Here is a 14206-nt window from a genome sequence, read left to right as displayed (position 1 = left end):
ATGGTAAAACCCTGTCTGTACTAAAAATACAAAAATTAGCCAGGTGTGGTGGTGGGCACCTGTAATCCCAGCTACCTGGGGGAGGCTGAGACATGAGAATCACTTGAACCTGGGAGACGGAGGTTGCAGTGAGCCGAGATCACACCACTGCACTCCAGCCTGGGGGACTGAGTGAGACTCTGTCCACTCCCACAAAAGAAAAACCCAACACTTCCCAATAATAAAATGAGTGGATTTTGAACATACTGTACTTGTTAAAAACGTTAAAATGCAAAATCTTGTAATTATTCCTAAGACAACTTTTGGCACCCAATAAATTAGAAATTTAATAGAAAATTTTCAACCAAATTCTTTGGATAATGAGTAAATGAGGATGAAAAAAATGATTTTATGATTTATTAAGAGCAGCCAATGATGTAACATATCTTTGTGATGTACCATTTTCAACTATGAGAGCCATTTAAGTATCAAAATAAACTAATCTTAGATTCTGACCTCCAACTTACTATTCCATCAAGTATTAAACCAAGATTTCTAGGCTGGCATGGTAGTGTGTGCTTGTGGTCCTAGATACTCTGCAGGCTGAGGTGGGAGGACTGCTTGAGCCCAGAAGTTCAAAGCTGTAGTGCCATGATTACACCACCGCACTCCAGCCTGGGCAACAGAGCGAGAACTTCACCTCTAAAAAAAGACTGAGCGCAGTGGTGCATGCCTGTAATCCCAGCACTCTGGGAGGCCAAGGTGCAAAGACTACTTAAGGCTAGGAGTTCAAGACCAGCTTGGGCACCACAGAAAGACAAAAAACCTGTCCCCATCTCTATAAAATAACAATAACAAAACAAACAACAACAACAAAACAAACAAAAACCCTATGATTTCAAAAAATAAAAAGCAGAGGCAATTGCTCCCACTAGAAAAGGTTATAGCTTTCCTGAACATCTTAAAAGGGTAAGATTATCTTTTAATGTACATTATTTTGTACAATGTTACATTATAATATTCATATAAATAAGCAAACATATACTGGAGTATGTACCCATGCCTGGGTGAACTGCTTGCGCCCAGGAGTTTGAGACCAGCCTGGGCAACATGGTGATATCCTGTCTCTACAGAAGATACAAAAATTAGCTGGGCATGGTGGTGCACCCCTGTAGTCCCAGCTACTTGGGAGGTTGAGGTGGCAGGATCACTTGAGCCTAGGAGGTCGAGGCTGTGGTGAGCTGAGATCGCCCCATTGCACTCCAGCAGCCTGGGCGACAAAGTGAGACCCTGTTTCAAAAAAAAAAAGTTACAGATAGGGATACATTATATAAAAGAGTTAAAGAATGTTATGGGTTGAACTGTGTCCCCACAAAAAACATTTTTGATATGTCCTAGTACCTCACAATATGACCTTATTTGGAAATAGGGTCACTGCAGATGTAACCACAGTGAAGATGAGGTCTTACTAAGGTAAGGTGGGTCCCTAGTGCAATATGACTAGTGTCCTCCTAAGAAGTTGGCCACAGGAAGACAGACATAGAGAATGCCATGTGAACTTGGCATAGTTTTAGCCATAGCTTTTGTTAAAGGGAATATAATTTTGTCTAGTTCGGAGGGTTTTAAAGATTGTCTTGGCCAGGCGCGGTGGCTCATGCCTGTAATCCCAACACTTTGGGAGGCCAAGGTAGGTGGATCACAAGGTCAGGAGTTCGAGACCAGCCTGGTCAATATGGTGAAACCCCATCTCTACTTAAGAAAAAAAAAAAAAAATTAGCCAGGATTGGTGGCAGGCGCCTGTAGTCCCAGCCACTCGGGAGGCTGAGGCAGGAGAATCGCTTGAACCCGGGAGGTAGAGGTTGCAGTGAGCTGAGATCGCGCCACTGCACTCCAGCCTGGCAACAGAGCAAGACTCTGTCTCAAAAAAAAAAAAAAAAAAGATTGTCTTAACCTAAAAGAGTAACAGAATCGAAACTGAAGATTTAAGCAAGTGAAAAAGGTTTGTAAAGGGTTGATCGTGTAAAAATTCTGTGGGTATCAACAAGTTGCTAAGATTTAAAAGAAATTATTTAGCTTTTTTCTGTAGGCTAAAACATTAAAATCATACTGATGTGGGGCTAGAATCTGGACCCATGTGTCTGAATAACAGGGTTTTCTTAGAAAATTGACGTACTGTTTGGTGGAAAATTGTAAAGGGTTATAAAAAGTTTATGAAAATCTTACCGTATGGTCAAACTAATTAAAACTGGGTAGAGATATAAAATTTTATTTAAAAAACTAGCTTTAACATTAAAGATGCGCTAGTGCAAATATGAAATTTGTTTTTCTCTTCTGAAGATGATTTTTATGTAATGTTAAAAGATAATGAAAGGGTTTTCTTTTCTCCTTTGGGTGAATGGCAGGGAAAAAAAAGAGGAGAGGGAGAGAAGAGACAGATTCAGCTGGCCTCATGCTATCTTCATTGAGTCTCGTTTGGAAAGCTAAGTCTCCTCTAACAGAGTAAAAGTTTTTCTTTATAAAAAAATTTTTTGGAGTTATCATTTTGGCTAAACGAATGACTTATGGTGAACCTGGGATTCTATTTTGTGATATCCAGTGTTTTAAACCTTTGATATTTGACAAACTTTCCAAAATCCAATTAAAAATTATGTCTCTTTCTAACCTAACATTTTAGATATTAGGTCCTCTAAAGCCCAAAAATGACATTTGGCTTATCTGATACAAAATCATACAGGAGGCATTGTCAAATACGAAATGGTGTTTGGCTTTCTTTGGTCTAAATTTGTATAAATATGTTATTGGTATATGTTCCAAAATTACGTAAAACTTCTATAATTCTAATATGACTTATGTTATCAGTAATAATTATAATAATTATGTTAACACACTGTGTGCCATAGAGGTAACAAATTTCTTTGCCAATTGTGCCTTTAACTATGGCTGCCCTAAAATGTTTTTGTCATACACTTGTCTCATTTTAGTCCTCTTTAAAAGATGGTTTTATAATCAGCTATAAAATTTAACAGGTGCTAATAAACGCAGGTTTCTGATTGATAACTCTGGAGATTGTGACATTATAATAGAGGAAAAACTTTCAAATAGAAGAGTGAATGGTGTTTGGTTTACTTTAAACTGTATTTGTATAAATATATTATTAGTATGTGTCCAAAATTATGGGAAACTTCTATAATGTTGATATAATTTAGTGTATGTTAATAATTGTTATGTAAAATTGTTGTATGCCACAGAAGTAACCAAAATTCCTAGTCAATTGTAGCTTTAATAGTGGCTATAGACTTTTGTCATCCACAGACATTTTATCTTGCTTTGGTCCTTTTCAAAATGCAGTTTATAATCAAATATAGGACTCTAAGTGCAGGTCTCAGATAACTTTAAGAACTGTGCTATTGGAATAGAGGAAAAAACCAAACTTTTAGGACTCTCATGGAGAGCTAATGTGTTAAACATTGCTAAACCTTTTGTTTTCAGAGTCAAGAGAAATTATTTCTTTAGAACTATCTGCAACTTTTATCATGTGAGTAAAATAAACTCCTGTGAACAAAATTTACAGCATATTGTTCCTCTCTACCTGATTCCTCCAGAATTTGGAAACTATTTGTGAATATTCTCAATTTATGGCAGTATACCTAATTGCATAAGTGCAATAAGAATCTGTTTTCTTTTGTAATAGGCCACAGTTGGAGAAATTGGTTATTTTACCAAGGCTTAGACTGGAATGGCATGCTTTTTTTAAAGAATCAAAGTTGACTTATATAGCCAATTAAAGCCTGTTGGGGAATCTGGTCTTATACCCCGTCCACACAGAGTCTCTGTACAAGGTTCCTGACCTGTGGTAAGTAAAGAATGTCACTTTCAAACAGGCTCAGGAACCTCAAGCTATCTTGGGACCTCAACAGGAGACAAATTTGCCCAACTCATAGGTATTTGAGGGTACAAACCTATGGCTGGGCTCGGCTTTTAAAAAGTCTTATCTGAGATTCTTCATGGAACAGAGTTCTATCAAAGCCAATTTAAAAAGTCTAAGTGAAAAATAATTATTCTTGCTGCACTTTATGCAAATAATTGGGCCAAGTACAGTAAGACTAAAGTTTATTTTGTAAACAAATCAGTTGTATCATGATTTGTTTTTAATAAAAATGGGGACTGGAGAGAGAAAAATTATGCTTCAAAAGAAAAACTATAGTACACTGTTGTTAGCTGTTCTTGAGGTTTTTTCTGCAGTTTAGACTAAATTCTAAAGTCTTTGTGGGTTAGAAGTCCCCAAACTAATGCTTTCAAATCTTTGCTTTTAAAATTGGGAATTGTACTCCTCATCCTAGTACTTGTTATTTACCTTATAGTGGGCTGTTTCACTTAAACACTGTAGTAAAACTATAGAGTACTAATGTTTGTGCCATGCAAGCCATGAACGCCCAGCCAGGCCTGCATGAGTACACTCAGACAGTGGCAAACCAGTTCCACTCTTCTCACCTTGGGGTTCACTCCCATTCCCACAGTGTGCCCTGTCAGCAGGAAGAAGCCAGAGCAATTGATGGCCTTTTCCCATCTTCACAGCCTACACCTTAAGATTAAGGTGTTATAAAACCCAAAGGGAAGGACTGAAACCACGTTTGTAAAATTATGACTGAGACGGTGAAAGAGATCTAACTTAACTGACTCCATCTTGCTTCTAACCTCCAAGCTGTCCTTGTTCATTCCTGGGCATAGGCTAAACTAACTTTGGGAGAAACTTAGTTTAGAGTTTAAACAAAGACAGTGACACTCCTTTTCCCAAAGCAGACCTCCATCTTGCCTGGAGACTAGATTGCTTTTGTAGGACTAACATTAGCCACAAGATTAGAAATTATGGTTTAGAAGTCATGCAGCTGGAGGCTACAAGATTCTGACCCTCCCTATACTGTTCCTAAGATCAGTGCTTGAGATACCTTGCACTTGATGGATCAGCTGGCACCACCCAGATCAATAAACTGGCTCATCTGATCTTGTGGCCCCCACCCAGGAACTGACTCAGTGCAAGAAGACAGCTCTGAGTCCCTATGATTTCTTTTTTTTTTTTTCTTGAGACAGAGTCTCGCTCTGTCGCCCAGGCTGGAGTGCAATGGTGCAATCTCGGCTCACTGCAAGCTCTGCCTCCCGGGTTCACGCTATTCTCCTGCCTCAGCCTCCCAAGTAGCTAGGACTACAGGTGCCCGCCACCATGCCCGGCTAATTTTTTGTATTTTTAGTAAAGACGGGGTTTCACCATGTTGGCCAGGATGGTCTCGACCTCCTGACCTCGTGATCCCCCCGCCTCGGCCTCCCAAAGTGCTGGGATTACAGGCGTGAGTCACCTTGCCTGGCCCTGAGTCCCTGTGATTTCATCTCTGACCAATCAGCACTCCTGGCTCACTGGCTTCCCCCGACCTACCACATTATCCTTAAAAATTCTGCTCCCTGAATGCTCGGGAAGACTGATTTGAGTAATAATAAAACTCCAGTCTCCCCTTCTGCCCCTCACCACACACAAAAAAGACTGCCATGTGAAGACAGAAAGCTGGAGTGATGCGTCTGTGAGCCAAGAAATGCCAAACAATGCTGGCTAACCACCAGAAGCTAGGAAGAGGCAAGGAGGGACTCCCCTACAGGTTTCAGAGGGAGCATGACACCTTGATTTTAGACTTCTACCCTCCAGAACCGTGAGACAATAAATTTCTGTTGTTCTAAGTCACCTGGTTTGTGGCACTTCGTTACAGCAGCCCAGGAAACTAATAGAGAGATCTGACCAAGGGCAAGGGCAAGGGCTATGTTGCATTAGCTGGGCAGCTACTATTCCCCTCTCCCCCACTCTAAGGTGTGGAGAAATGCCCAGAGGACATGAGGGCTTGCCGCAGCAGCCCGCACGATGGCCATCACTATATGGTATGCAGGCAGAAGCAAAGGAAGCGTGGGAGGGCACCTTCCCAACAGAAGGTAAAACTGCCATTCAGGCAAATTAGAACACATTCAAACCACAGAGGATAACTCATCTTCTCCTCATTCAGACCTAGAACTCAGTGATAAATTCCATTTCATTATCATTACTAATTTTTATTTATTTCTTTTAGAGACAGAGTCTTGCTCTGTTGCCTAGGCTGGAGTGCAGTGGCGCAGTCTCAGCTCACTGCAACCTCTGTCTCCCAGGTTGGATTCTCCTGCCTCAGCCTGCTGAGTAGCTGGAACTACAGGTACATGACACCACGCACAGCTAATTTTTCTAATTTTAGTAGAGATGGGGTTTCACTGTGTTGGCCAGGCTGGTCTTGAATTCCTGACCTCAGGTGATCCATCTGCCTCGGCCTTCCAAAGTGTTGGGATTAAAGGTATGAGCCACCGCTCCCGGCCATTACTAAATATTTTTAAAGTAACTTTTCCCCCAATTGAAAAAATAATTTTCCTATTATGGAAAATTTGGAAAACTCAGAAAAGTAAACACAAAACAAAATGACCTATAATCTCAACCCAAAATTACTATGAACATTTAGTGGAATACCTTTTCAGTTTTGTTCCTATGTGGCTATGTACTCTTGTGTTTTAGTAGGACAGGCAATACTGGGGCCAGCTTCAATTTCTTTAATTATACTTTAGCTGGCAAACTTGAGAACATAATTCTCATTTGCCAAATTGTTTCTCAATGAGGAAAGATAATCTGAATTCTTTTTTTTTTCTTTCTTTATTTTTCAAATGAGACAGGGTCTTGCTCTGCTGCCCAGGCTGGTCTTGAACTCCTGGGCTCAAGTGATCCTCCTGCCTCGGCCTCCTAAAATGCTGGGATTACAGGTGTGAGCCAATGTGCCCGGCCACATTCTGAGTTTTGAACCACCCTTTCATCAACAAGCTTTTGGACTGGACTCTGCCGCGTGACAGTCGGTAGGAACTGACTCCGTGCTTTACACCACGCACAGCCCCAGTGCTTCATCACTCACCGGAGTTTTGATGTAGGTGTGGGGATCAGGGAACTCAGGAAAATGGCTGGGGATGTGCGGCGGGTGGGGTCGGTTCTGCCCTGCAGTGAGGGCCTTGGGGGTCACTGGCTGATTGGTCACCGGAGCTGCAACAGAGTCACAACTGATTACCCCTCCACCCAAGACCCTGATTTCTACAGATTATGGTCTCTCCCCAAAGCCTCCTTTTCTCAAAAAAATGCCAGACCTCAATTTTTTAAACAAGTTGCATTTTGTATTTCAATCAATAAAAGGTCTTTGATGACTTACAATGCCTAGCCCTACTGGCTAATCTTGGTTGACGTTCCCTTTGACAACAATCTGCCCACAAGTCTCTTAGGTAGAGGTGGGTGGCTGTGGCCACAGTAACTACGTAAAACAGCATGCTGAGGAGCTACGCAAGTTACATGGGCTGCTGGTTCTCTTTTCAGAGACCTTGGATGCCAAAAAGGAACAATGAGCTGGGGACAGTAAGTGTGAGCTTAATGATAACAAGAGGGGATTGAAAACGGCACCTTCCACTGCTATGTTGAGAGGGAGTTTTTAAAAAAGTGTCAACAAGAAAAAAGTGACTTTAAAGAAAAAATCCAGGCCGGTGCAGTGGCTCACGCCTGTAATCCCAGCACTTTGGGAGGCCGAGGCAGGTGGATCACTCGAGGTCAGGAGTTCGAGACCAGCCTGGCCAACATGGTAAAACCCTGTCTCTACTAAAAATATAAAAGCCGGGTGTGGTGGCGGGCGCCTGTAATCCCAGCTACTTGGGAGGCTGAGGCAGAAGAATAGCTTGAACCTCAGAGGCAGAGGTTGCAGTAGTCAGCTGAGATTGTGCCGCTGCACTCCAGCCTGGGCAACAGAGCGAGACTCCATCTCAAAAAAAAAAAAAAAAGAAAAGAAAAGAAAAGAAAAAAATCCAGTTAACTCTCTCCAGGTCCTACAAGCCCAAACTGGTTACTCTCTACTCAGCTTATGGCACCCAGGTTTACTTAAAGTAGAGGTCATCAAACTTTGTGTAAAGGGCCATATAATAAACACTTTAGGTTTTGCATGTGGTACAGTCTCTACCACAACTAAACTATGCCATTATGGCATGAAAACAACCACAGATAATAAGTAAATATGGCTGCATTCCGATAAGACTTTATTTACAAAAACAGGAGGCAGTCTGCATTTGGCCCATAGGCCACAATTTACCAACCCTTAATCTAAGAAGAACAAGAACTTTCATTTTTCCAAGCAGCATCATTTGCCATTCTGGGGCTAGAGCACAAGAAACACAGCAATATCTCAAAGGTGGTTTACCTTTTGGTGACTGAATTTCACATGCTAATCCCACTAGCCCAAATAAAGATTATATTGTAGGTAGCCCCAAACATTGGAAGACAGCCCACAACAAGGAAGTAGCTACTAATCCAATCCCTACCATATTCAATTACTTCATTCCACAAGCATTAATTGAAAAATTGCTAAGTACCTCAGTTCAAAGTCACTTACGAGCAGTGATGACCATCCTCTGAGACCGTTTTGCATAAGCAGGGAGAGTGTCCACATTGAAACCTAAGAGACAGCAAAACAAAAATCACTGCCCAGACCACTCGATATTGAATACAGAAAGAATAGTAGTAGTATGGACAAATGGCTTAAACTCTCAACTCAGTGACCTTGCAGCCACGCAAAAGCAGCTCTGGCAGAATTCCCTAACAGGGAATTATGAGGCCTATTAGATGTGTTCAGAGGAATCTCTCTTGATAACTCTCTCAAGCTCAAAGCAAATCAAGAGAACCATGAGGGAAACCAAGAACACTTAGCAGACATGCCTGACTCCTAGGGACTCCTCTCCCAGTTGCATCGAAGAACTGGAAACTGAAGGTATACTCACCCATCTCAACAAGTGTGACCACGATATCTGACAGTGTGGGCTGGGTCCTGGCTGTGTGCTCACAGTAAGACTTGGCACTTCTCCCAATTTCTGAAATGTCTAAGAGGGGATTAAAGGCATAAAACTTATTCTCAGTTCCTCAGAAAGTTAAATATAGAATTACCAGATGAGCCAACAATTCCACTCTTAGGTATATACATAAATGAACTGAAAGCAGGGATTCGAACAGCTACTAGTACACCAATGTTCACAGCAGCATGATTCACAGTAGCCAAAAGGTAGAAACAACCCAGTGTCCATTAACAGGTGAATGAACAAACAAAATGTGCTGTATACATACAATGGAATATTATTCAGCCTTTAAAAGGAAGGAAATTCTGGTAATCTTATAGCATAGATTAACTTTGAAAACATTATGCTAGGCCAGGTGTGGTGGCGCAGGCCCGTAATCCCAGCACTTTGGGAGGCCAAGGCTGGTGGATCACCTGAGGTCAGGAGTTTGAGACCAACCTGACCAACACGGCGAAACCCCATCTCTACTAAAAATACAAAAATTAGCCAGGCGTGGTGGTAGGCGCCTGTAATCCTAGCCACTTGGGAGGCTGAGAAATAGCTTGAACCTGGAAGGAGGAGGTTGCAGTGAGTAGAGATTTTGCCATTGCACTCCAGCCTGGGCGACAGAGTGAGAACTACTTCTCAAAAAAAAAAAAAAAAAAGAAAAAGAAAACATTATGCTAAGGCCAGGTGTGGTGGCTCATGCCTGTAATCCCAGCACTTGGGAGGCTGAGGCAGGTGGATCACTTGAGGTCAGGAGTTCGAGAGTAGCCTGGCCAACATGGCAAAACCCCATCTCTACCACAAATATAAAAAATTAGCCAGGTGAGGTGGCAGACACCTGTAATCCCAGCTACTCAGGAGGCTGAGAATTGCTTGAACCTGGGAGGCGGAGGTGGTTGCAGTGAGCCGAGATGGCACCACTGCACTCCAGCCTGGAAGACACAGCAAGACTCCATCTCAAAAAAAAAGAAAAGAAAAAAGAAAACATTATGCTAAGTGAAATAAGGTAGACACAAAAAGACAAATAAAGATTCTACTTATATGAGGTATCCAGAGACGGAAAGTAGATTAGAAGTTACCAGGGGATGGAGGGGGAGGGAGAATGGGGAGTTATTGTTTATGGGTACAGAGTTTCTGTTTAGAATGATAAAAAAGTTCTGGAAATAGTGTGAATGGTTGCACAACATTGTGAATGTACTTAATACCACTGAATTGTACACTTAAAAATGGTTAAAATGATAAATTTTTTTATGTATATCTCACTACCACACACATAAAAAGGTCTTATTCTCTGATGGGCAAATTTTGTTTCTTCTGCCTGAAGCTGAACCTCTATTTAAGAGTCATGTTAAAGTCTTTTGGGGAAAGGTGGAAGGTTTCTAAGATGGAGTTTTTGAAGCTCGGCTCTGTGAATGAGCTTCCAAGGTGGATGGAAGGTTTCATGAATACTCTGAAGCTGTGCTGAATTTTACACACAAAAAAAGCATTTTTGGGGGAATGGGTCCACAGATTTTATCAAATGTACAAAGGGGTCTCAAAAGGTAAAGAACTCCTACTTTGGGGGCCCAGTGGCTCAGAAAATAAAAGCAAGTGGTGCTTGACAGGGAAGGGTGTCTAACAGGAGACCTACCACCTACCACCAACTCCCCTGCTACACTGAGCAAGTCACTAATACCAGCCTCTAGACATGACTTTTAAACTCTAAATTCCAAGATTGTTCCAAGAACTGCATTCTTATATCTTGGGAACTATTAATTCATTCCTTTAGAACAAAGTTCAAAAAGTAGTAGCCCAGGAACCTGTGGTAGGCCCCAAAATCTTTTCTAAAGTCCACAGGTCAAAACCATTTTCATAATAAAATTAAGTCATTATTTGACTTTTTCACTCTCATTCTCTCAGGTAGTTTTCCTGAGTCTATGTGACTTTTGATGACATCATGGGTCTGATGAATAACAGAATAAGTGATTGTACATTCTTATTTTCAAAATTTCTTCTTCTTTTTATTTTTATTTTTATTTTTTTGAGACGGAGTTTCGCTCTTGTTGCCCAGGCTGGAGTACAATGGTGTGATCTTGGCTCAATGCAATCTCCACCACCTGGGTTCAAGCAATTCTCCTGCCTCAGCCTCCTGAGTAGCTGGAATTACAGGTGCCCGCCACCACACCCAGCTAATTTTTTGTATTTTTAGTAGAGACAGGGTTTCACTATGTTGGCAAGGTTGGTCTTGAAACTCCTGACCTCAGGCAATACACCCACCTTGGCCTCCCAAAGTGCTGGGATTACAGGCGTGAGCCACCATACCCAGCCCCAAAATTTGTTTTTTCTAACATGGCAAATACACATATACAAAAGCTACTTGGGGTCCTCAATGTTTATTAATATAAAGGGATTCTGAGAGCTGGGTGTGGTGGCACATGCCTGTAGTCCCAGCTATGTGGGAGGCTTGGGTCCAGAAGTTTGAGGCCAGCCTGGGCAACACAGCGAGACCCCATCTCTAATTAATAAGAATAAATAAATACAGGAGTTCTGAAGCCACAATGATTGAGATCACTGCTTTAGGAAAACATTTGGTATTTAAAAGTGCCAAACATCAGTTGCAGAGAGCCACCTTGCCCAAGATCTTCCTGGGGTAGCCCACATCTAGTGTTTGATCAAGACCTGAGTATAAAGACAGGGCCTTTTCAGCTTGATGGGCAATAATGCTCCAAGGGTCCTGGCTAAGTTGTCCAGTTCTTTGTTGGGCCTACATTGCACTCCACATCTCCCTCTGCCCAAACCTTTCTCCTACTTCCTTTCATAGTTGTTGATCCCTAAGAAACACCATAAATACTTCCATCCCTCATCCTATTCCATCCCCCAAAAGTTCAAAACAGGGAAATATGTTGTACATGCAGAAAAGCCTCTGTAAGACCACACCCGGGCTTCTAAATCGCAACACATTTCCTTTTAAAAGTAGCTTTTCAGCTGGGTGTAGTGGCTCACGCCTATAATCCCAGCACTTTGAGAGGCCAAGGTGGGTGGATCACCTGAGGTCAGGAGTTCGAGACCAGCCTGGCCAACATGGTGAAACCCTGTCTCTACTAAAAATACAAAAATTAGCCAGGTATGGTGGTGCACGCCTATGATCCCAGCTACTTGGGAGCCTGTGGCAGGAGAATTGCTTGAACCCGGGAGGTGGAGGCTGCAGTGAGCTGACATTGTGCCACTGCACCCCAGCCTGGGCAACAGAGTAAGACTCCGTCTCAAAAAAAAAAAAAAAAAAAAAAAAAAAAGTGGCTTTTCCCCTTCATTCTTTGTATCACACAATCTAGCATTTGATTACATAATGTGATGATATCTATTGCATGGGGGGTTAGTCCTGACTCCCCAACAAAAGTCCTTAAGGGCACCCATAACTCACCAAGAGCTTACAATCTCCCCAGCACTGAATGTTTTATATATACATCTCACTTATACTCACAACTCCATGAGGTACAAATTGTTATCCCATTTCACAAATGAGGAAATTGAGGTTCAGGAGATTCAGTGGCTTGCCCAAGCTATTAAGTGACAGAGTGATGATGTACACCAAGTCTATCTGATTCTAAAGCCTGTAAGTCACTTCATTATGCTCTTTTCTGTTTTTGTTGTTGTTGTTGGAGATGGAGCCTCACAGGCTGGAGTGCAGTGGTGCGATCTCAGTTCTTTGTAACCTCCGCCTCCCAGATTCAAGCGATTCTCCTGCCTCAGTCTCCCGAGTGGCTGGGATTACAGACCCCCGCCACCACGCCCAGCTAATTTTTTTGTGTGTTTTTTAGTAGAGACAGGGTTTCGCCATGTTGGCCAGGCTGGTCTTGAACTCCTGACTTCAGGTGATCCACCCGCCTCGGCCTCCTAAAGTACTGGGATTACAGGCGCGAGCCACCGCGCTCGGCCCATTATGCTCTTTTCTTTTCTCAACTTTTTACATTAAAAAAATTTTTTTTCTCCCCTCTTAAGAAAAAAGTTTGTTTCTTAAATCCTCTCAAACACCATCACAAAGCAGGGCACAGAACTGATGTTGGGATTGACTCCAAGGACTAGTGTTTCCATGTACTCACAGCTCTGCAGCATCTCTGTCAGCGTTTCCACGGATGCTTTCTCGGCACTCTCAAACCCTGCCTCTGTCAGCAAGGAGCTCACAACCACCTGCAGGGTTCTCCTCCGGGCCAGGTGATAGTTATCGGCAGGGTTAGTGGACTGTTTACTTCCCGATCTCTGTGAATCAGCAGAGAGATTTTCATCCACAGGAGAAGGATGCAATCACATAGTTCATACGTGGTCAATGGCAAGCAAAGTTATTTTACTAAATAATTTTATTTTAAAAATCAGTGCTTAATGTTTAGATTTACAGATCTTGGCCAACAGACTAAAAATTGAGCACCCGAGGTGCTTTAAATACAGAGACTACTTTTCCGCTTACCTAAAACGTACGGTCCCAATGAGATAAAATAGCAGGTCTTTTACTTTCTACTTTAGCAGATTATTAGAATACATAGCTGAAGAAACACGCATGATGGGATTAAGACCCGTCCCCCAGAAAAAACAGGATCCCTCTCTTGTGCCTCCCATCTTCACACCATTTCATTGAAAGGGAAAATGAAAACAGTAACAAGAGGTGACGGCGAGGAGAGGAGGGCAAAAGATAACAGCACGAAAAAGTAAGAAAGCTAAGTATTTAGAAACGGGAATGCCTTTCAACTTTGGCCGGCCAATAAGAAGGCGAAAACGGCATCTTCAGACCAATCAGGGGGTGTTCCGGGCTCCCAACCCCCAACAGCGAACGAGCCAATCAAGACACAGGTCCGCCAACTCCGGAGGCCGCAGCCAAGTCCCAAGGAGGGGGCGCCTACGGCCTGAAAAGACCCTCCGGCAGTCGGAGCTCATGATGGGGCTGGATTTCTGGGCATTATCTTGTTGCTCAGTCTAGGGGAAAGTTGCAGGATCCCCAAACTCTCTCAGCTCCGAGCCCGCGCTTCCTGCCCTTACCGTTCCGGAGCCACCGGCCCCAGCTGTGGCGGCCGCGTCGGCCATCTTGCTCTGGCGTAGTGTGCGCGAGCGCGGGGCACGATGGGACTTGTAGTCGCGGGGCGGGGCGGGGCGGGGCGGAGGGCGCCCCTTGGTTTTCGGAAGCCCAGTCGGTTGGGGGACGCCTCCGGTGACCCCGGCTCACGTGGCTTTTTTTTTTTTTTTTTTTTTTGATACAGAGTCTTGCTCTGTTTCCCAAGCTAGAGTGCAATGGCGCGATCTCGGTTCACTGCAACCTTCACCTCCCAGGCTCAAGCGATCCTCCCGC

The 14206-nt window shown here is 42.9% G+C and overlaps 1 protein-coding gene across 7 annotated transcripts in view; it reads right to left on the bottom strand.

Annotated features, from left to right (window-relative positions):
- The window catches only part of TAF8 (TATA-box binding protein associated factor 8), a 41066-nt gene extending 27095 nt beyond the window's left edge, over positions 1–13971 (bottom strand). For 6 of the 7 annotated variants that reach the window (XM_024248935.3, XM_002816886.6, XM_009241873.4 and 3 more), the window contains exons 1-5: positions 13900–13971; positions 12972–13128; positions 8836–8934; positions 8451–8513; positions 6942–7066 (exon numbers count right to left, since the gene is read on the bottom strand). In XM_024248935.3, the coding sequence (XP_024104703.2) occupies positions 6942–7066; positions 8451–8513; positions 8836–8934; positions 12972–13128; positions 13900–13944 (489 nt within the window). In that variant the 5' untranslated portion in view covers positions 13945–13971. Of the gene's footprint in view, positions 1–6941; positions 7067–8450; positions 8514–8835; positions 8935–12971; positions 13129–13333; positions 13850–13899 lie in introns of those variants that run through there. The other variant, XM_054557484.2, reaches the window with a different exon arrangement.
- Between the last annotated feature and the right edge of the window lie 235 nt (positions 13972–14206).

The sequence above is a fragment of the Pongo abelii genome, chromosome 5 (assembly GCF_028885655.2).
Source record: "Pongo abelii isolate AG06213 chromosome 5, NHGRI_mPonAbe1-v2.0_pri, whole genome shotgun sequence".
NCBI classification, from domain to species: domain Eukaryota; kingdom Metazoa; phylum Chordata; class Mammalia; order Primates; family Hominidae; genus Pongo; species Pongo abelii.
Note: the sequence above shows the minus strand (reverse complement) of the source record. Positions and strands in the feature narration are given on the sequence as shown.